Below are 22,147 nucleotides of genomic sequence, written 5' to 3'. Positions count from 1 at the left end.
GCAGAAGGCCCTGCCTTGGGACGCAGCCAAAATCTGCACCTGCAGCCCTGCACCCTTGGCAGACAGCGGGGACAGGCCCTGGCTGGGGACGCTTGTTGCGAGGCAGGTATCCAGGGGCCAGTGGTGACCCCAGGACAACGAGGGACGGACTAGGACAGGCTGGACACAGGGAGAAGCCCTGCCACAGTGAGCCAGATGAGGCAGTGCCATCACCTGGCTGTGGGAAGCAGGTGTTTGCGCCAGCCGCACCTGGCACATCTCATGACGGGCCCTGGCCTGCAAGCGCCTCCTCCTGGCTCCTGGGCTGTGGGGGCATCTGTCAAGCAAGCAGCCTCTGCCTCCCGTCTCGCTGCCCCAGCCCCCACCCCAGAGTGGCTGAGACATGAGGGGGAGTAACACTAACCTCACAGCCACTGCCCTGCTTCCCCATCAGCCCAGCACCCCCAAAGCCCAGCATCTCCCACTACCCCTGAGCTACTCTGCCCCAGCTCAACACCCCCAGGCCTGCACCCCGTTAACCTACACCCAGCCCAGCTACCCCTAAGCTACTATACACCAGCTCACCATGCCCAGCCTTGCACTCCAGCCCAGCACCCCGTCACCCTACACCCAGCCCAGCTACCCCCAAGCTACTATACACCAGCTCACCACCCCCAGGCCTGCACCCCGTTAACCTACACCCAGCCCAGCTACCCCTAAGCTACTATACACCAGCTCACCATGCCCAGCCTTGCACCCCAGCCCAGCACCCCGTCACCCTACACCCAGCCCAGTTACCCCCAAGCTAATATACACCAGCTCACCACCCCCAGGCCTGCACCCCGTTACCCCACACCCAGCCCAGCTTTCCCCAGCCTACTATACACCATCCCACCACGCCCATCCCTCCACACACACCGTTGCCCCACATGGGGCTGGCGCTGTAGGAATGAACCGGGCTTGGTGTCAGTTTCTAACAGCAGTGGCTGTGGGAAGCCACACCAGGGCAAGTGGGAGGTGCCGCCCCACCTGCTGTCTAACCTCCCAGGCCACAGACTAGAGCTGGGCTCCTCCTGCACTGCCCTCCAGGGTGGCACTGCCTTCCCCTCCCCCCAAAGACAGGGCTCCCTGGGAAGAGGTTGGCCAACGCCCTTCCGGTGCTTCTTCTGCAGGCACAAATTCATCCGGGGCTGGAGCCTCGCCAGCCCGTCAAACCCCAGCTGCTCTGAAAATCCAGCTTCCTCCTTGGATAGTGGTGGGCCCCAGATCTTGGGAAGGAGGGTCCTCTCTTGGGACCAGGGAGGGATAAACTTAATGCCCTGCCCGCGTCACCAGTGGCCTGCCGGTCATGGTCTCATCAGCTGTTGGCCTGGCTGGCCCCTCCCCCAGTCTGATCCTACCCAGCACCTTTCAGAGCTAAGTGTCCCATTCGTTCAACTATTTAACAGATCCCGTGTCTCCCCACCCCGGCTGGCGGGCTGTAATGTGGCTCATGGTTCCCACCCCGGAGTAAACAGCCAACTGTCATTCTGCTGCTGCTCAGCCCTCTTGCAGCCTGCGCTCACACGCGTATTTACCGGAGATCACCGTCCCCAAGGCCTGTGAGGGAGCAGAGCCTCGAGAGCCAGTTTTGAGACAGATCTGGGCAGCGTGATGACTCTGGAGCATCCGATTCCTTCCTTCTACTGCACAAAGACCCTGCAGCCTGTGACGCTTACGGGCTCATCAGATTTCGGAACCCATCGTAGGTGAACGAGAGTCTAGTTGACCTGCCAGCTTGACCACTGATGGTGCCCCCATCAACTCCGGCACTCCTCCGGGTCGCGAGGGGTGAGGGAAGAGCTCCCGCAGTGGGAACATGGCGGAAATTCAACCTAAGGTTTGCCGACTCCAGTTATGCTATTCTTGTAGCTGGAGTTGCGTCTCTTAGGTCGACTTTCTCCCCAGTGTAGACTTGGTCTTAGCTCACAGCAGCCAGATCAGACTCAGGCACAGCCCCAGGCCTCTAGATAGCTGATGTCCTTGAAAGGCACTCATCTCTGACCAACCTCGGGGAGACCTCCCGGCTGCTGTCCAGCTTGTGCTTTCTCAAGGCTGGGATTTGGCCAAAGCTTCGGGCCAGAACATGGCTACGTCTACACTGGCATGATTTTCCAGAAATGCTTTTAACGGAAAAGTTTTCCATTAAAAGCATTTTTGGAAAAGCACGTCTAGATTGGCAGGACGCTTTTCCGCAAAAGCACTTTTTGCAGAAAAGTGACCGTGGCCAATCTAGATGCGCTTTTCCGCAAAAAAGCCCCGATCGCCATTTTCGTGATCGGGGCTTTTTTGCGGAAAACAAATCTCTGCTGTCTACACTGGCCCTTTTGTGCAAAAGTTTTTCGGAAAAAGACTTTTGCCCGAACGGGAGCAGCATAGTATTTCCGCAAAAGCACTGACAATCTTACATGAGATCGTCAGTGCTTTTGCGGAAATTCAAGCGGCCAGTGTAGACAGCTGGCAAGTTTTTCCGCAAAAGCAGATGATTTTGCCAGTCTAGACACAGCCCATGTGTTTAAAGCTGATTTATAAACAATGGCAGTGCACCCATAGCCTGCGGGATTCGTTTCCAGGGGATGTTGTCAAGGCCAAAACTAGAAAAAAGAATAAAAAAAAGAACTAAAAAAAGAATCAAATAAGTCCACAGAGCATGGATCCATCAATGGCTGCTACACAAGACGGTTAAGGATATAAGCCCATGTTCTGGGTGTCCATGAGTCTCTGATTGCCAGAAGTTGGGATTGGCCAACAGGGAACAGATCACTCAGGGTACGTCTACACTGCAAGGCTGTTTCGGGATATCTCCAGTATCCCAAAATAGCTGCCCTGCGTCGACACAAGCTGCCCGTTATTTCGAAATGTTTTTCGAAACAACAGGAACGCTACTTCGCCCCCTGATAACCCTCGTTGCAGGAGGGATAAGGGATGGCTCAAAGTAGAGCTTTATTTCGAAATTCGGCGCTGTGTAGACGCGCCAAATTTCAAAATAAGCTCTTTTGAAATAAAATCGAAATAAGAGACACCATTTGTGCAGCACAAATTGCGGATCTTATTTGGAGTTTAGGGTGTAATGTAGACGCACCTTCAGTGATTGCCTCTTCTGGTCACTCCCTCTGAACGGTTACCTTGGCAAACAGGATAATAATATAATAAATGGAGATCTATCTATCTCATAGAGCTGAACAGGACCTTGAGAGGTCACTGCGTCCAGTCCCCTACCCTCAATGGCAAGACCAAGTATCATCCCTGACAGATTTGCCCCAGATCCCTAAATGGCCCCCCTCAAGAATGGAAAACCCTGGGTTTAACAGGCTAATGCTCAAAACCCTGGGTTTAACAGGCTAATGCTCAAACCACTGAGCTATCCCTCCCCCCATACTAAACTAGCCAGACCCTTGGTCTGAGCCAATATGACTACCCCCATGTTTTTATGCTTAGACTCTTAGCCCTGTTCGCCTCCCTGGACACAGGTAGCACAACCCAGCTGCGACAGTTTTAAGAATAAGGCATTTGAGATCACTTGGATTCATTATTTTCCCCAAACAAGCCACGAGACAATATTTATTACTGTTATCGGAGGAACAGCATTCGCTCTCCTACCTGCCTCCCTCCATGTGGCACGCTGGATTTAAACATAGCGAGCAGTCCTGTGGCACCTGAGAGGCTAACAACAACATATCTGGTACCACGAGCTTCCGTGGGCAAAACCCGCTTCCTCCGATGAGCTGGAGAGCATGCGATTCTAAAAAAGACGAATGCGCATTCCAACTGGCAGTGCACAGAGCATGTTATGTTTCCCCATAAAGATACAGCCCCTTGTAATAGGGAAGTTATGATATAATAAGCTATGCAATTAGCAGATGGCCTTGCAGACGCATCTCGATTATTGAAGTAGGGTTTTTGGGGCAAAGTAGTCGCTCAGATTCATTTCTTCTACCCCATAAAGTCGCAGCAGCTCATAACTCTTAGATGCAGCCCTCATAAGCAATTATAAAGGTGGTGTTCCTTAACCAAAAGATACACAGTCACTAGAAAACAGTTTTAAGACAGATTTCCATTGATGCAAATGGATCTTCTGGGCAGAGGGAGGACCCCGGTGCATCCAATTCCTTCCGTCTACTGCACAAAGACCCTGCCGCCCGGGACTCTTACAGTCTCGTCAGATTCTGGAACCCCTCGTAGGTGAATGGAGGGAGGGCCGGAGAGCATGAGGCGCTTTGGGGCAGGCAAGCCAGGTGGTTGACTTCACACGCGCTGGCGTCCTGCTTGCTGTTGAAAAAGACGCTGTCAGGGGAGTAGATGGACGGATCCATGTCATAATAATTGTAGGGTCTCAGGAGAACGCTGACTCCGTTTCCCACTGTCACCGTGTTGGGAATATCTTCCGCATGTGGGATGTGAAGGAAACCGGTTGTGATCCAGGCTACCAAGTCCTGGGGAAGAGAGACAGAACCACATAATTGGGTTATTTCAGGAAAACATCCTTTTGGGATTATATCCTGGGGCAGACCAGTGTCTGAGGACAGTACCTGGGCCAAAGTCTAGCAGTGTCGGGCTAGGAGAGTGGCTTGGACAACGGAAACATTGTCCTGACTGTGACAGGGCATCTGCCCTGCACTGGCCCTCGAAGGGCAAAACCCAGCCCTGAGCGAGTACGGTTGCCAGATATTCAGTATTGACACAGACAGTCTGGAATTTTCACCTCCTGTCCGGTAAAAAAATCCAGAAAATACCAGACACCTAAAATGTCCGATATTTTCTGATTTTTTTTCCTGGACAGGAGGTGAAAATCCCAGGTGCTTACCTGGTTCCGCAGGGGAGCTGTCTGGCCCGGAGCAGGAAGACAAGACAGCCACCAGCCGCCTGTTAGGGCCAAAAAGCCTCAAAGGCATTTCTGAAAGGGGTCATGCGGCTACAAATGTGGTCTCCCCCCCTTTCTTTTTTCTCAACAGAATTTTTTCCCCCGTGTTTTTTTTGGGGGGGGGGAGGGAGGAATTGCAGGAAATCAATAAGGGAAGCTAAAGGACAGAACATAAACTCTATGGCCAGCAGAATTAGGGACAATCTGGAATTTTAAAAATAAATTAAGAACAAAAATAACCCTGACAATGGTATTGGTCCTACAAGGCCCCGGTGTTTTTGGCTAAGCCATCTGGCAACCCTATGAGCTAGGTCTGAGGTGGTTATTGCTAATTAGGGCCCAACTGGGGTCTATCTCAAGAAGGGCTCCTGGAGGGAGAGAAGACGACTCACTCTGGCAGGAGAGACCTGGCTGCCTGGGAAGCAGGAGGCTTCCTGGAGGTAGAGCCTTGTTGGGGAAAGCAGGAAGAGCAGGGGAAGCTCTGGCCAGTCAAGCTCCCAGACTACAGGGCCCGAAGCCAGACCCGAGTGCAGGAGGGCTGCAAAGACAGGGTAGGCCAAGGCAACAGGTTCGCACCCAGTGATGAGCGACCATTACAGACTGCAGTTTGCCCCTGAGGCAGGGGTTCAAACAGGGCTGGCTTTAGGAAGTGCGGGGCCCAATTCGAACCGTTTCGACAGGGCTCCGGCAGCCAGGATTTTTTGTTGACCAAACCACACACAAATTTTGGTTGAACCAAAAAAAAAAAGTCACAGCCCCTTTAAATTCCCAGCTACAAGGCAGAGTCCCGCTTTCCCACCAAACCCAGGGGCCGACTCACCTCTCCTGCGGCGCACAGACGCCGCTGCACTCCTGCGGGGCCAACGCCCCCTCCCGCAGCACTCCCAGCATGCCAGCACACTTCCGGATTTAGGGTGTGGGGCCCTCTTGCTTTAGGGCACGGGGCCCTTTTAGGCACGGGGCCCAATTCAGGGGAATCAGGCGAATCGGTCTAAAGCTGGCCCGGGGCTCGAGGAAGACTGGCCGTGGGTCACTGAGGCAAGGAGGGTCTACGGTAACTTGGTGTTCCCTGGGAGGAGAGGACCCTGGAGTACAGAGACTGATAAATCGCCCCCGGAAAGGGGTCGCAAGACATTGGTGCTGGCACTGCTGGAGGGCCGTGTCCTGAAGAGGAAACTGCAGTCCCACGAGTGACGTGGGTCCAGACTAACGGGGAAGCGAGGACACGCGGAGACCCCAGCCAGAGGGAGGCGTCCAGCGAGCAGACAAAAGCTAACCCCCAGGCTACCATGGAGGCACCATGGCAGTGAGCCTGCCCCGGGTCACTGACACTTTCCCCCTCTACCGATTTGTTGGAATTTCAGATTTTTTCAGACTGTCCCGACCAGCTCTGCTCCTTCGCTCCGCACAGCGACTCGGTTGCAGGGACCTCACGGGGGGCAAAGAACAAGCAGGTGGGGAGAGGAGGCAGTGAGCACAGTGAGTTATTTCTCTTTTCCTGAGGTTTTACCGTCGCCCTGGAGAAACCGAGTGTCCCTCTAGCAATGTCCGTCTGAACCCTGAGCAAAAGAATGGGGTTTCTCGGTGGGCTCAGGGCTGTAGCTAGCTCTGAGACTCAGCCCACGGTACTACAAGGCCCCAGTCAAATCCAACTCACCTCGTTTACGATGGTCTCATTGTTTATGAAGTCAGCAAAGGCCACCGTGGGTGTCCAGGGGTCGTTCTGGTTGTAGATGCTGCTACTTGTTGGTTCCTCCTCTTTTCGTTTGGTGACGGCCAGTTTGTACCTAATGAGGGGAAAGAGAGAAGGCAGCCACGCGATACAGGGGCTTTTCAAACCAGCTTGGGAGAAATATACCACTACAGGTTGAACCTCTCTTGTCCGGCACTCTTCAAGTGATCCCTCTCCTGTCACCCATTCCCAGACTCTGACAGGGGCTAGGGACACCATTCCTACCCATCCTGGCTAATAAGCATTGATGGACCTAACCTCCATGAGGGTTCTTTTTTGAACCCTGTTAAAGTCCTGGTCTTCACAACATCTTCTGGCAAGGAGTTCCACAGGTTAACTATGTGCTGCGTGAAGAAAAACTTCCTTTTGTTTGTTTTAAATTTGCTACCTATTCATTTCATTTGGTGACCCTTAGTGCTTACATTATGGGAACAAGTAAATAACTTTCCCTTGTTCACTTTTTCTACACCAGTCTTGATTTTATAGACCTCTATCCTATCCCCCCTTAGTTTCCTCTTTTCTAAGCTGAAAAGTCCCAGTCTTTTTAATCTCTCTTCATATAGGACCCAAACGCCTAACAATTTTTGTTGACCTTTTCTGAACCTTTTCCAATGCCAACGTATCTTTGAGATAAGATGAGCACATCTGTATGCAGTATTCAAGATGTGGGTGTTCCATGGATTTATATGGAAGCAATAAGATGTTCTCTTTCTTAGTCTCTATCCCTTTTTCAATTATTCCTAACATTCTATTTGCTTTTTTGACTGCCGCTGCACAGTGGCATGTTTTCAGAGAACTCTCCAGAATGACCCCAAGATCTCTCTCTCGTGTAGTTGTAGCTAAATTAGACCCCATCATTTTCTGTATAGCATTGGGATTAATTTTTTCCCAATGTGAATTACTTGAAATTTAATGTTGATAAATGTAATTTGCCATTTTGTTGCCCAATTATCCCTTGGCATGATTTTAGTTGGCCGGATGTCCAGCATCTACATTTTTGTTAGTCTCTAAGGTGCTGGTTTTTAAGTTTTTTCACTTATCCTGGGTGTGGCCAAGTTTCCCAGGGTCCCATAAAGTTTGTTTACAGCCACCAGGCCTGGCTCTCAGTGTTCTGTTCTGTTTAGCTCTAATTTACCCCTAAATGCTTCTAAGAGCCCAGTAAGCAGGGGAAGTGTTGGTAAAGCTCCTAGACCAGTGGTCCCCAACCTTCTGAGGTTGTCGGGCACCAGGGGGCGTGGCCGTTCACCCGCCGGGCGCCAGGGGGCGGGGACACTTGCGCGCCCGGGGCCGGCGCCCCCACCCTCAAGTGCCACGCGCCCAGGGCCGGCGCTCCCCCCCGCCAAGCACCGTGCACCCGGGGCCGGGGCCGGCGCTCCCCCCCACAAGTGCCCGTGCGCCATGTGCCCGGGGGCCAGGCCAGCCCCGAGCACTTGGCGGGTGCATGCAAATGCCCCCGTGGGCGCCATGGCACCCGCGGGCACCGTGTTGGGGACCACGGTCCTAGACAATATTCACCTCTTGTAGTTTGGCAAATTCTCTGGTTCAGCATCGGTCAGATCCTGATGGTGCCAGACTAGAGAGGTTTAACCTGCCTCGGGATCATGCCACATTGACCGCACCTGTCTGGGAGGAGGGCGGCATGGGCTAGAGCAGGGGTAGCCAACCCTTCTTCAAAGAAAAAATTGCGGCTCCTGCATCCGTGGCTCGGCTCCTGTACCCGTGGCTCTACTTCGGTGCCCTGCTTTGACTTTTTTTCCTTTTCCGAGATCTGACGCTGTGGCCGACGGAAGCCTGCTTGGGCCACACGCAGCTCTGAAAGGGGCCCCATTTTTGTTTTTTTGCTTTTGCTCCACAACTTTTTCCCCTCAGCTCTTTGCCCTGTATCCACTATTTTGGCTCTTCGTCTGTAATGCGTTGGCCACCCCTGGGCTAGATAATGCAATGGGTCTTTTCCATCGCAGGCTTCTCTGACCCTAATGTGCACCTCACAAACCTATTGTCGCAAAATTCAGCCCACCTGGCAGGATCTAACTAAGACAAAGCCAGAGACTGCAACAGCCAGGAGTCAGTGAGGTACAGAAGAGAAGAGCGAGGGGGGATTTGAGAGCAGCCTTCAACTCCCTGAAGGGGGGTTCCAAAGAGGATGGAGAGAGGCTGTTCTCAGTGGTGACAGGTGACAGAACAAGGAGCAACGGTTTCAAGTTACAGTGCGGGAGGTCTAGGTTGGATATTAGGAAAAACTTTTTCCCTAGGAGGGTGGGGAAGCACTGGGATGGGTTCCCTAGGGAGGGGGTGGAATCTCCATCCCTAGAGGTGTTTAAGTCTCGGCTTGACAAAGCCCTGGCCGGGTTGATTTCATTGGGATTGGTCCTGGTTTGGGCAGGGGGCTGGACTTGATGCCCTCCTGAAGTCTCTTCCAGCCCTAGGATTCTATCAGCAGAATGGGGGTGGGGGTGACCAGGACTGGAATGGTGGGTACAGACTGAGAAGCACTGGCTGATCTGTGGCCCAGGGCGAGGCAGGACTGCGAAACCAGAGGGTGCGTCAGTCCACAGTTCAGGAGCGTTGGGAGAAGTGGGGGGACAGTATGAAGCAGAGAATTCAAATCCAGGTTGCCACAGAGCCGTGGCTTTAAACTGCAAGGAGTCGGCAAACAGCTGACAGAGCCTAGCTCCCGCCGACTGGTAAGAGGGAATGTGACACCCTTTTATTATAGTTTTCAAGAGCTTTCTAGCGGTGCCTGAACCATGCAGCCCCTGGACCCCCACAAGTGCCTTATGCATCATCATGAGCTACATGGTATATTCTAGAGGAAAGCTGCCTACCTCTCCCAGCTGATGGATCGCTCCATGGGGCTGGCTTCCGGCATATGGTCCCCAGTGAAGCTAATGATCTGGATCCTGTAGCCGCGCTGGTGACCCCACTTGTTTTCACTGTTGGCTGCAAAGTAGACGTATCTGGGCATCGTGGAATGGAGCGGGAATGCAGCCTCGTCCTCTGTGTGCAGGACTCTTTTGGTGAGCCGAGGCCGGTGGATCTGGTGCTCCGGGCTCCAAGGTACCTGCACAGACTCGAAGGCCATGTCGTGGGCCACTAGCCTGTTTGCCGTCCCTAAAAAGCAAAGAAAAATGCCTCTGAGAAAACCCTTCCTGGACTTCCTCGGCAGCCCTGCATTCCACATGAACACCAAGGGGGTTGAATGCCCCACCGCATGTGCTAACCTGGAGGGTAAGCGTGTCCGTGCAGTGGCCATGTTCACACCCCACCTAGCCCATAGGGTCCTGTGCCCCCTGCAGAAAGCGGCAGCAGGGCCTGGGGGAGTGAGCCCCACTTCCGGCAGAGAACTCCCTCCCCAGCCCCCGCTGTCGTCAGCTCCCGCCAGATGAATCTCACAGCAGAAGGACCAAGGCAGGACCTGGGCACAGCTCAGGAAAGGCTCCGGCAGCTTCCATGGAGCGAGCCGCACATCACAAGGCAGGAACTCAAACCCGCTGGAGGTGAGGGCTAGGGGAGAGACCCGACGCCGATGGCAGAGCCCCAGCAACCTCAGTTGCTCAGTATGTGGACTCCTGGGCTCTGCATGGAATCCCAGGGCTGGCAGAGACCTCGGGAGTCATGGAGTCCAGCCCCCTGCCCAAAGCAGGATCAACCCCAACTCAATCCTCCCAGCCAGGGCTTGGTCAAGCCGGGACTTAGAAACCTCTAGGGATGGAGATTCCACCCCTCCCAGCGCTTCTCCACCCTCCTAGAGAAAGCGTTTTCCCTAATATCCAACCTAGACCTCCCCCACCGCAACTTGAGCCCATTGCTCCTTGTTCTGCCATCCGCCACCACTGAGAACAGCCTCTCTCCAGCCTCTTTGGAACCTCCCTTCAGGGAGTTGAAGGCTGCTCTCAAATCCCCCCTCACTCTTCTCTTCCGCAGACTAAACAAGCCCAAATCCCTCAGCCTCTCCTCGTAAGTCATGTGCTCCAGCCTCGTAATCATGTTTGTTGCCTTTCGCTGGGCTCCCCCCAATGGACCCACGTCCTTTCTGCAATGGGGGCCCCAGAACCGGATGCAATACTCCAGATGTGGCCACACTAGGGCCAATGAAAGTGGAATAATCACTTCCCTAGATCTGCTGGCAAGGCTCCTCCTACTGCAGCCCAATACGCCGTTAGCCTTCTTGGCTACAATTGCGCCCTGTTGACTCATCTCCAGCTTCTCAGCCCCTGGAATCCCCAGGTCTTTTTCTGCTGCTTAGTCAGTTGGTCCCCAGCCTGTAACAGCACCTGGGAATCCTCCGTCCTAAGTGCAAGACTCTGCACTTGTTCTTGTTCAGATTTCTTTTGGCCCAATCTTCTAATTTGTCTAGGTCACTCTGGCCCCCCTGAAGTATCTACCTCTCCCCCTAGCTTAGCGTCACCCGCTGAGGTGCAATCCATCCCCTCATCCAGACGCTTCAGGGCTGGAAGATGAGAGGCAAGATTCTTCTGATTGCTAGAAACTGATCCTCTGTGGCGGGGGTTACGTTTGGTTGCTCCAATGCTGCTCTCTGCTGGCTGAATGGGACAGCCACAGGCCGTGGGGGCCGGTCCATGCCAGTCAGCCCTAGGTACATGAGCAGACCCCAGCCGGAGGTGTCCGTGGATGGATACCCGCCTTCCTCTCACGGCGTCAGGGGATGGTGGGTATTGGAATACAGGTGGCAGGGGAGGGATCTAAACAGCCCATCAATGTGGAAGGGTCTTGTAACAGGACGCAATGGGCGGAGCACCTTTTAAGCTCTCTCTCAGGTTGGCTTGTGCCACTGCACGGTTTTTCCTGCACGCTCCAGCTGGAACACAGAGGGGAGGATGATCCCGGGGCATGACCTCCCATTTCATCCAGAAGGGAAGGGGACACTGCTCTTTACAGTGACATCCACACACCCACCCCGGCTCACTCTTGGGTTGGCAACGTCTCCTGCAGCAGCTAGGACGGCGTTGCTCTGGCAGGCGGTCCTGTCGCTCTCCCAGCTCGCAGCAGCGTTCCCTGTGAGCTGAGCACTTGAGCAGCTGCATGGGAGAGATCCGGGTGCTGCCCAGCTGATTAGCAGAGTGCCCACAGCCACCAGCGTGTGTTGCTACTGGTGGTGCACATCTGCACATGCCAGGGCGCGCAAAACAAAATTTATTCCACACACAGATGGAAAAAAAATTAGAGGGAACACCCGCCCACAGTATCGATCCACATTCCATGGCATCTTTCAGTGTGGGTTTGGTACATCTGCTGCCCCGCGTCTATTCAAAATGCCTCCTGGTGCCTAGAGCTGAAGAGGGGACCAGAGCGAGAGAAGGGAGGAGGATGGAGGAGCCATCTCGGCTACAAACAACCTCCCTCGCACGCACACTTGCCTCCTGACTTCTCTTTCTCAACACTGCTCTGGGGGTAGCCGAGTAGAGGAACAGGCAAACACAGCCCCACACATCAGCTGAAGCGGGTTCCACCTGTGGTAGCTCAGGATTCTGCACATAGATTTGTGTTCGTCTCTAAGGTGCCCCAGGACCATTCATTACTTTTGAGGGTACAGACTAACACCGCAACCCCTCGGAGACTTTTCACAATACAGTGGGAAACCACCGAGATTTTTGGAAACAGAGAGTTCTGAATTGCCAGACCCGGGAGGGCAAGGAAACCAAAGAGCCACAGCTGGGAGTTCAAGACCCGGGGTCTTATCCAAGCCGGCGCTTTTGGTCGCTTTCATCTTAAGGGATAAACAACATTTTCCTGCAGCCCTCCAGCCGCTCTGGCTCAGTCCCCCACACAGTTGGAAGTCCAGAGAGCTGAGAGCAGACAGCTCCACCGGGAAGCCCATGCACAAAGAGCAGGAATGAGAATGGGGCAACTCTGGGGTGTCCCCTTATTGGCTTAGAAACTAAAAAGAGAAATTTAAACTCAGTGGTTGTCTCTAGAGCTCTTCCCAGTTTATCGGGTTTGGTTTTAACAAACAGAGGTGACTTAGCGTTAATTTCCCTCCGCTGTGGAACGACCCGTGTTCCCCAGCGTGGCTTGGATTCTCTTCCTCACCATAACCCGACTGAGGACGCCAGAGAGGGCACATCTAGGGAGGTGGCCGAGGAGGAGAAATAGACCTCCTCCCCCGGACTAACGGGTAAGGGAATGTCCCAAAGCCAAAGCTTCCATCCAGGGACTTGGTTGTCGGCCCTCCTGGAGCCGTACACCGACATCGCCTCCTGGACACTGATCTCCCCTGAAATCGGATGCCACTGATGGGCAAGACACCTGGCAGCTCTTTCCTAGACCAGAGGAAGGAAAAGTAGCACTTCACACATTGCTACAAGTTGAACCTCCCTGGTCCGGCACCCGAGTGGTCCCGTCCCAGGGAACTGGCCGGACCAGGGAGGTCAATACACTGGGATCTCCATGTTTCCTCCTGGCTGCTTGCTGCCACCTGGGGCTCTGCGCTTCCTCCCCTGCCCCTTCTCCCTGCAGCTCTGTGGCCACCCAGGGCTCTGCTTTTTCCCCACGGCTCTGCCGCCGCCTGGGAGGGCTCCACGCTCTGCCCAGCAGCCCCCCTGCCACCAGGATCTTTCCTCAGCAGCCCCATGCAGCCTGGGACTCCTACGCTCCCCCTGCCTGAGTCTGGCAACGCTCCTGGCCCCACGGGGCCGCCCCAACAATGCCGGACTCGGGAAATCCGGATTCTCGCCCCGTAGTATTGGGAATCTCGCCCCGTAGTAACCCCATTTAGCAAATCTCAATTGATCCGGGGGCTACAGCACCAACAGGCGGGGGCCCAAAACAGGAAAGGAAAGTGCCGCCGAGACCTACCTCCAAGGTCCAGGTCCACTTTATAATGGATGGCGTGGGTGTGGATCGTCCCCAGCGTGTGAGCCCCGACCCGGTTGCCGTAGTCCAGGCCGTCGCCGTGGAGGAAGGACGAAGTCATGAACCCCGTGGCGTGGACCTTGGCCTCGATGGCCCCGTTCTGGTAGAAGAGAAAATCCCAAACGTAGTCGTAGTTGCCCAGGGTGGCAATGGAGCGAATGACCAGGGCGGAGAGGCTCAGCCCCCCGTAGTACAGCGAGTACAGGTTGGAGTAATGGCGCCGCAGCGGGGTCCCCGTGTTCTGCTCGAAGATGCAGACGGAGTTCTTGTGCGTTGCGGGCGTCCGGCTCTCTATTAAGTAGTGCGTGTCCAGGTAGGTGGCCGAGTAGGGGCAATCGACCCCCCGGACTAACGAGTAAGTGAATCTCCCGATGCCAAAGCTCCCATCCATGTACCTGGTGATCATCCCTGTGGGACTGTTGGACCCGTAGACTGATATGGCCTCCTGGACGCTGATCTCATAGACCAACCTCTGCCCCTGAAATCGGATGTCAAACAGACGCATCCCCGTGTTGACGTTCACCCCGAAGGCAAAGCTCCAGAGCTGGGAGGCGACGTGGTTGTTCCGCACGCTGTACCGGGGCCCCTGCGGCTCGTACTGCAGGGGGGACGGAGCCGCGGGGGTGGCTCGGGACTGCAAGGAAGAGAATCCCCCGTCGGGTGGGGCTTTCTTCACGGCCTCCGCTTTGATGCGGCCCTGCTGGAACTCGCTCTCCAGCTGTGCAAAGTCCACATAGTACTGGCCGTTGTAGAACACTCGGTTCACCCTCCACTGGGAGGCATCCAGCCGACTGTGATCGACCAGCACCTCCAGCCCCACCGGGTGCAGGAAGAAGCCGCTGACGTTGTGGAACAGAGCGAACCAGGTGCTGCGGTCTCCGGACCGGAACCCCCGCGGGGCTGAGGTTAGGGATGCAAAATTGGTCCCATCGTAGTTGAATACTCGGCTCAGGAAGGAAGGGGCCGTGGAGAACGCCTCCTTCTGCAGGAAGGTTCCAATCTGCTCGTACTCCTTACCCAGCACCGGCCGGCGGTGGTACGGCAGCTTCCCGCCGTATTTCTGCACCGTGACGTCCCGGTGAGCCGTCGGCCGGGGCAGGGGACCCACCACGTACTCCGTGATATTCGGATCTAATTGGTTTCCGAAGTACACCACTGCCAGCGCCTGCCGGGCCGGTCGGCTGCCCTTGTGATCCAAGAAGGCCAGCACCTCGGCCTTGGGGGGCAGCTGCACGTCGACGTAGTAAATGCAGTTATCAGAGGGGTTTGCATCATAGGCATCCACCAAGGGTACCCCGAGGTTGTCGTGGAGATACGTCACCACTTCCACCATTTCTTCTGGCGTCAGATCGGCGAAGACCAGGCTCTGGTCCCCGTGCTCTCCCCCCTGGCTGCTCGGGGGCTGGGACTTGCAGCTGGCTGGCTTCCCTCCTCGGGTCAGCAGCACCCCGAGTAGCGCGAATATTGTGGCGAGAGCCAGAACCAGGAGGATGACGACCGTTTTCAGGTTCATGTTGCTCCTGCCAGAGGAGACCGCGAGGCGTCGGAGGGGAAGGGAGCTCCCAGCTGCAGTCAGCCCGTGTCAGCACCAGCTGGACGGGTTAAGTACAGGAAACATGAGATGCGAAGGGGAGGTGGGAGGAGATCTGGACTGGGGGGGACTAGAAAGGGCAGCTCGTGGCTATCAGCCCGTCCAGCGTGCTGTGCCTGGCACCAGAACCCATGCACCAAAGAGCAGGCACCATGACTTGGGTGTTCAGACCAATTTCCAGAGGCTGCCTGGAACAGTTGTGATCCAGGCACTCCGCACGAGTGTGGGGAGGGTAAACCCTAATCTGCAAAAGGCTGGAGATATTCCCCCCTTTCCTCCCGGCTCCCCGACCTCGGGCTGGTCCTGGTGCTGCTCTCTCCGTGTGGCTGCTGGTGGATTTGCTCTCCCATCGCCCCGGGAAGCAGGGCGGTTGTATGGTCGCCTCTGAAAAGGGTTTCATCTCGTCTGTGGGTCCCAGCGCTTGCTTGGGACACAGACTAGAAGTGTGGGGCCCAGCAAATGAGACAGAAGGAGCCAGGCACGGGGGGATTTGGATTTTAACGCACTCGCCTACCCAAGGGGAACGGGCGGTGACAACGGTGCAGTCCTCTAAGAAAGAGAAACCAGCTGTCGCCAGGGCCGGCAGTACTTTGTGCCAGGCAGGTGCCTACGCTCGGATTTGCACGGGGTTCCTACAGCTGCAGCACAGACACGGCCTCCATTTCCTCCCCCGCAAAGCCAGGGGTTCCCATCGCTGCGAGGCTCCCATGCAGAGAGCCCGCGTGGGCTAGCGGGGAGGCGGGCGAGCCAGCCCCTCGCAGCTGGCTGGTTTCACGCCGCGAGGCAGCCCCACACAAACCAACCCCCAAATTGCGGCTAGCACCAGAATCCAGGGGGTGAGGACAGGGGGAGGAGATGGGGACCAGAGAGGCCAGGCCTTCGCGCTCAGCTCCTCCTGCATGCTGTGGTCCTCCCAGAACAACACACTAGGGAAACTCCCGGTGCCGCAGGGCCAGCGACTGATCAATGCTCACAGCATGTTCGCTGAGGTTCCCCTGAAGAGCTGGGAGGCGATTGGGGGACAGGGGTGGGCACACAACCAGCTGGCACGAGTGGGGATTTCCCTGCCACCCCTTAGAATTTCAGAGTTCCCCTAATTTCTGAGGCTCCTTCCCTCTACCCATGCGTCCTTGCAGCGAGGGCTGGCTCCCAAGGTGACCGCTAGCAGAGGTTCCTGTATGGAGGGACGTACCCACCTGGAACAGCCAAAGGGATGTGGCGGCCCCAGCCAGCTCCTATACAGGACCTTGGTCTCAGCACCCAGATCACAATGACTAATGAGCGCCAGCCTCATGCCCCTGCACAGCCATCAATTACACTCCCGTGAGACAGCTCCAGGTCTTTAGTAGCCTGAGTGCGGCCGGCAGGCAGGTGGGACTTGCTGCAAGGCCTAGGAAAGGCAGCACCAGGGTTAGCGCACTAGGGACCCCGAGTTTCACCCCGTGCTCCTCCTGGCTGCCTGGCCGCACACTGGTGACCGGAGTGGTACTGGCTGGGCAAGCTCAGAGAAAAGACATTTCTGAACTGCCTTGCTGCCTTTTCCCTGGCCTGCTGGGATTCCCGCTAGCTCCAGGGTAGCGTGCCTCCGCCACACTCCTATTAGGTTAGTTTTCCTTGGTCTCCCCAACCCTCCTGAAAGGCCCAGGTGTCAGAAGGTGCTGGCTAGGCCGGGATTCGGTGCCCCTCGCTCTGCAGAGAGCAGAGAGTTGGGACGCACGAGCCCAGGAATCTCAGCTGCTTTTCATGCCAGGAAACCAAGAGTCTGAGAGTTTCCATTCCTGTTGCCAGTCTTGCCTCACACACACACCCCTTCCTCCCTACCCCTCCTCTTTCCTGCTGGGGGCAGGCCCCTTCCTCTACTTCTTCCACTGCAGCTTCCCCCGCCTTGGCCTTGGGCCTGTCTTCCTGCCCTGTGGAGAAACATTTCGCCCGTGCTGCTTCTGGCAGACAAGAGTGACTCTGGCAACGCCCCCCATCCTTGGGCCCCAGCAGCCTTCTCTGCCGCTGTGAAGCCAGGCTCCCCTCATTTCTGGCACCTCATTCACTGATTTCTGGCGCCGTGGCAGCTGGAGTCTAGCGCGGCGGCGAGGGCAGGCGCGTTGTGCCGATGGCTACCCCAGCAAGGCGCATCTTACGTTCCATAGAACCCACCAGGATCACACCAAGCAACGCCAGCCCAGGGAGGAGACCATACAGGAGCAGCACAAACACAGCAGCCTTGAGACGAGCCCTGGCCAAGAGACGCAGCGACAGGACATCTGCGAGCGGTCTCAGGCCCGGCACGGGCTGCAGCATCGGCGCTTTCCTGAGGGACACAGAGTGCTTGATGGGGAGTGGATCAATGCCACAGCCCCCTTGGACGCAGGGAGCTGCAAAGCGGCCTGAACGCAAAGGCCGGGGATTTGTTCTTTGGCTTTTACTGGCGGGTCATCGGCTTAGCTCTCTCGAAACACAACCCGTCCACGCTCACCAACAGCCCGTCGCAGGGACGGCTGCAGCCAACCTGGGCAGGATTTGTTGTCCAAGTGCTGCTACTCCCAGTGCAGAGCCCGTGGCTTGATCCTCTCTACTTCAATGGCACGTCTCCAGCCGAAGCATCTGAAAGCGTCTGATAAAGTTCTCAGGAAAGGGCCCAGCCCCACACAGTAGACCGTTTCCAAGAGCAAAGTGTGGAAGAAGTGATTATGCCCCTTTATTCGGCTCTGGCAAGGCCACATCTGGAGTATTGTGTCCAGTTCTGGGCACCTCCTCTATGGAAAGGATGTGGACGCATTGGAGAGGGTCCAGCGGGGGGCAACCAAAATGATTGGGGGGTGGAGCACATGAGGACAGACTGAGGGATTTGGGTTGGTTTAGTCTGCAGGGGTATGTCTACACTACAGCACTAATTCGAAATAAGCTAATTCGAACTAGTGCATCTAGACCTAAAAACTAATTTGAATTAGCATTTTGCTAATTCGAAATAGCATGTCCACATTGAGTGGACCCTGAACCAAAGTTAAGGCTGGCTGGAACCAGTGTCGGCAGGGCATCAGATTAGGACTTAGTGTGTGGAGCTGCTGTCTCAGGCTAGTCGAGGGCTGTGCTTAAAGGGACCCGACCCCCGCCCCGGACAGACAGTTCTCAGGGGTGCCCCGCTTGCAAAGCAGTCCTGGCTTGGAGTGCCCTGAGTGCCCACACTCGGCACATCACAGCACTCGGCCATCAGCCCAGCTGCACTTGCCACAGGCTGCCATCCGGGGGGTCAATCGGGGGGCTGTCAGGGTCCAGGAGGCCCTGCAGGAGAGCTTCCACCCCGAGAAGCCTGCAGAGCCACCCCAGTCCTCCCCATCGGGGGCTCGTGCCCCATACCTCCCACACCTCCTTCCACTTACCCCTCCCTAGCCCCACTTCCTGATGTAAAAAATAAAGGACATGTGTGTTCAAAAATAGAAACTCTGTATTTAACAAAACTGGGGGCTGGGATTAACCTCTGGGGAGACTGAGAAAAGGAGGTGGGAGTGGGGAAGAGAGAGGGTGGGAGAGATGAGGGGGAAACCTGGGAGGAGGGAGCTGGAAGGGGGAAGCCAGGGGAAGGAGGAGGAGGGGAAGTATAAAACTATGGTACGCTGTATCTTCAGTACTGTGTACAGATGTGGTCTCCTCACCTCAAAAAAGATATTTTGGCCTTGGAAAGGGTTCAGAAAAAGGCAACTAAAATGATCAGGGGTTTGGAACAGGTCCCATATGAAGAGAGGCTAAAGCGACTGGGACTTTTCAGCTTAGAAAAGAGGAGACTGAGGGGGGATATGATAGAGGTCTATAAAATCATGAGTGGGGTGGAGAGGGTGAATAAAGAGAAGTTCTTCATTAGTTCCCATAATAGAAGAACTAGAGGACACCAAATGAAATTAATGGGCAGCGGGTTTAAAACTAATAAGCGAAAGTTCTTCTTCACACAGCACATAGTCAACCTGTGGAACTCCTTGCCACATGAGGCTGTGAAGGCTAGAACTAAAGAGTTTAAAGAGAAGTTAGATAAATTCATGGAGGTTGGGTCCATGGAGTGCTATTAGCCAGGGGGTAGGAACAGTGTCCCTGGCCTCTGTTTGTCAGAGGCTGGAGAGGGATGGCACGAGACAAATCGCTTGATCATTGTCTTCGGTCCATCCACCTCCGGGGTACCTGGTGTTGGCCGCTGTCGACAGACAGGCTACTGGGCTAGATGGACCTTTGGTCTGACCCAGTACGGCCGTTCTCACGTTCTTATGTTCTAAGCTCAGGGTCAGGGGTCTCACTGGAACAACTTGATTTTCATGCAAACCTGCTCCTGGGTTCGCATGTGGCCTTTGGTGGCCAGGCTGGCAGCTATCCTGCCCTAGACAGCCACATTCCTGTGCCTAGTGCAGAGATCGTGGACGTTGGAGGCTTCCCCCCAAACCTCGATGAGGTCCACGATCTCCGCACTAGACCAGGCGGGTGCCCATCTTTTACGGCCCCAGGCAGGCTCCTGGGAGCTGCCAGCCTGGTCCTGGGAAGAGGCGAAGGGCTGGGTGGCAGCGGGTGGCTGGCTCATGCCCTGCCAGGTGCAGGGTCTGCTGACTGGGTGCTGGAGGGCTTGCAACTGGCACAAGCACCGTAGCCAGACTGTGCCCCTTTAAGGGCTCCGGGGCCAGGAGGGGGCAGAAGAGTTTCCCTGGTTTGGCCCAGAGTGGCCACCAGGGCAACCTGGGAAGGGCTAGACTCCAACTAGTTTGAATTAAGTGGCTACACAGCCCTTAATTCAAACTAGGCCTTACTACTCCTAGAATGAGGCTTACCTAGTTCGAATTAAGCACTCCGCTAGTTCGGTTTAAATTCGAGCTAGCAGTTTGTATGTGTAGCCCCTATTAAAGTTAATTCGAACTAACAGGCTGTTAGTTCAAATTAACTTTGTAGTGTAGACATACCCCAGAAGAGCGAGGGGGGATTTGAGAGCAGCCTTCAACTTCCTGAAGGGGGGTTCCAAAGAGGCTGGAGAGAGGCTGTTCTCAGTAGTGAGGGATGGCAGAACAAGGAGCAATGGGCTCAAGTTACAGTGGGGGAGATCTAGGTTGGATATTAGGAAAAACTATTTCCCGAGGAGGGTGGGGAAGCACTGGGATGGGTTCCCTAGGGAGGGGGTGGACTCTCCATCCCTGGAGGTTTTCAAGTCTCAACTTGACAAAGCCCTGGCTGGGTTGATTTAGTTGGGATCGGTCCTGTCTTGGGCAGGGGACTGGACTTGATGACTCCTGAGGTTTCTTCCAGCTCTATGCGTCTAAGAAACCTGCATTGCTTTCAAAGGGCCAATATTCATGTGCTCACACTCCGACCTGGGGTCTTTAAGAAGCACAGGGGCTAACGGCTGTGCTTTTAGGTCTCATCTAACTCAGAAAGTGCCCTCTTCTTACTACCAGCAATGTGTATTTATTACCGAGTTCAGAGTGCGGGTCCTGTTCCATGCAGCCCAGCCCACCAACGGGAGAATTCACACCCCCTGCAGGTTTCTTTCAGCTAGTTAATTCCTTTTTGAAGCCATCTAATGCCCCACCCTGCCCTTGGTGAACAGCCCACCTCCCCCTGCCCCATCTGAGGGAGAGTTTCAGGTTGCTCTAAGCAGAGCAGGCAGCGCACAACAGGTTCAGCAGCCCAAGTCGGTCTCCGCCAGGCATCGGAAGCAATCCAAAAGCCAGCCCCCTGTGCAAAGCTCTCCATTCAACTCCCCGGGCCTGTCGACGGGTAGCCAGAACCCGGCTCCAGGGAGGTTTAAGTTCTTTGCTCCTGTTGTGTCCTGGGACCTGGTTTCATTATTTTCAAGTGTCCAAACAAGCTTGCTTGATTTTCATTCGCCCTCGCCGCGTTGCTTGTGGGGACGGGGCAAGGGGCCGCTGGGCTTTGTGACCCCTTTGCTCGTTAGCTGGGTAATCAGGGGCGTTTTCCCCACACACGCCTCCGTTCAGGCGCTAGCAACCAATTGCCAGCTTCCTTGTGAGCAGGGCGGAAGAGCGAGAGGGTGACCGCCTACGGGAGCTGCTTCAGCGTTGGCACAAGCAGCTTGACCAAGACCCACCGCCGCCGGGCCTTTTGATTGTCATGGCAGCGCTGCGCAGGCACATTTCACACAGCCCCACGCCAGGCCGAGCCCAGCCTCCCAGCAAATGAGTGGGTTTCATTTGAAGCCACAGGCCTTTGCTCCTGTGGGAAAGGGGGCCTGGCCGGAGCATGCCTATGGGAGCGCTGCCCCATGCCCCAGGGGTCTCCCAGGCAGCAGGAAATGGCGACGCTGCAGAAGCCGTTTTTCCTCCATGCCTCAGGGGTTCCTAAGCTCTGTGACCGGACCCAGTGTGTTCTCACAGGAGCCGCCACTCCGGGCTTGGAGCAGCGCTGTGCGGTGGCCGGAGGAAGAGCATCACCTAGTGGCCGCTGGCTCTGCCAGGGAGCCCGAGTGCGTTCTGGAGAAGTCGGCTTCTGAACAGAGCAGCCCCCTGGCCCAGCCTGAGTAAACCAGCTTTCGACTCGCAGACCCTCCGCGTCCTCACCTAGCCCCAGGAGGTGGCAGCTGGCGAACACCTGAGGCCACGCTGAGGTGGAGGGGGCGGCCGCTTCCTATCGCCAAGGAGGGAGCCCAGCGAGAGAGCTCCCCTCTTCCCTCAGAGCTCATGGGAGAGGGAGCTTGGAAATCAGCCACCACCAGAGTGAGTGGGGGAAGGGAAAGGAGGGGGCACACCCTCAGGGAGTGGGGGAGGTAAAAGGAGGGGGCATACCCTCAGGGAGTGGGGGAGGGGAAAGGAGGGGGCACACCCTCAGGGAGCGGGGGAGGGAAAAGGAGGGGGCAGGTCTCTGGCCCCAGGATGGGCTGCTAGCTGGAAATGGGATGGAAAAGGAGCAGAGCCCCGTGGCTCTGAACTCAGAGCAGGAAGCGGACTGGCAGCCTCTACCACCCAGGGGCGCTGCTCCAGCCGAGGGCAAGAGGACAGATCTCTAGAGCAGCAGGCGGCGGCAGCAGCACAAGCTTCTCCCACGTGCAGAGTTAATCCAGTCCTCACCACTACGCCTGACAGCCCTGATATGG

The 22,147-nt window shown here is 55.8% G+C and overlaps 1 protein-coding gene across 1 annotated transcript; it reads right to left on the bottom strand.

Moving 5' to 3' along the window:
* Positions 1 to 3,543: 3,543 nt before the first annotated feature.
* Positions 3,544 to 15,072, bottom strand: LOC102464074 (amine oxidase [copper-containing] 3). Its single transcript, XM_006125695.5, has 4 exons — positions 13,428 to 15,072; positions 9,437 to 9,722; positions 6,537 to 6,666; positions 3,544 to 4,451 (listed from the first exon to the last, which is right to left on the bottom strand). Exons 1-4 carry the CDS (start codon positions 14,995 to 14,997, stop codon positions 4,167 to 4,169), a joined length of 2,271 nt encoding a protein of 756 aa, XP_006125757.3. The 5' UTR covers positions 14,998 to 15,072; the 3' UTR covers positions 3,544 to 4,166.
* Positions 15,073 to 22,147: the final 7,075 nt, after the last annotated feature.

This window comes from Pelodiscus sinensis, chromosome 29 (genome assembly GCF_052426305.1).
Source record: "Pelodiscus sinensis isolate ZL-2025 chromosome 29, ASM5242630v1, whole genome shotgun sequence".
Taxonomy (NCBI): Eukaryota; Metazoa; Chordata; order Testudines; family Trionychidae; genus Pelodiscus; species Pelodiscus sinensis.
Note: the sequence above shows the minus strand (reverse complement) of the source record. Positions and strands in the feature narration are given on the sequence as shown.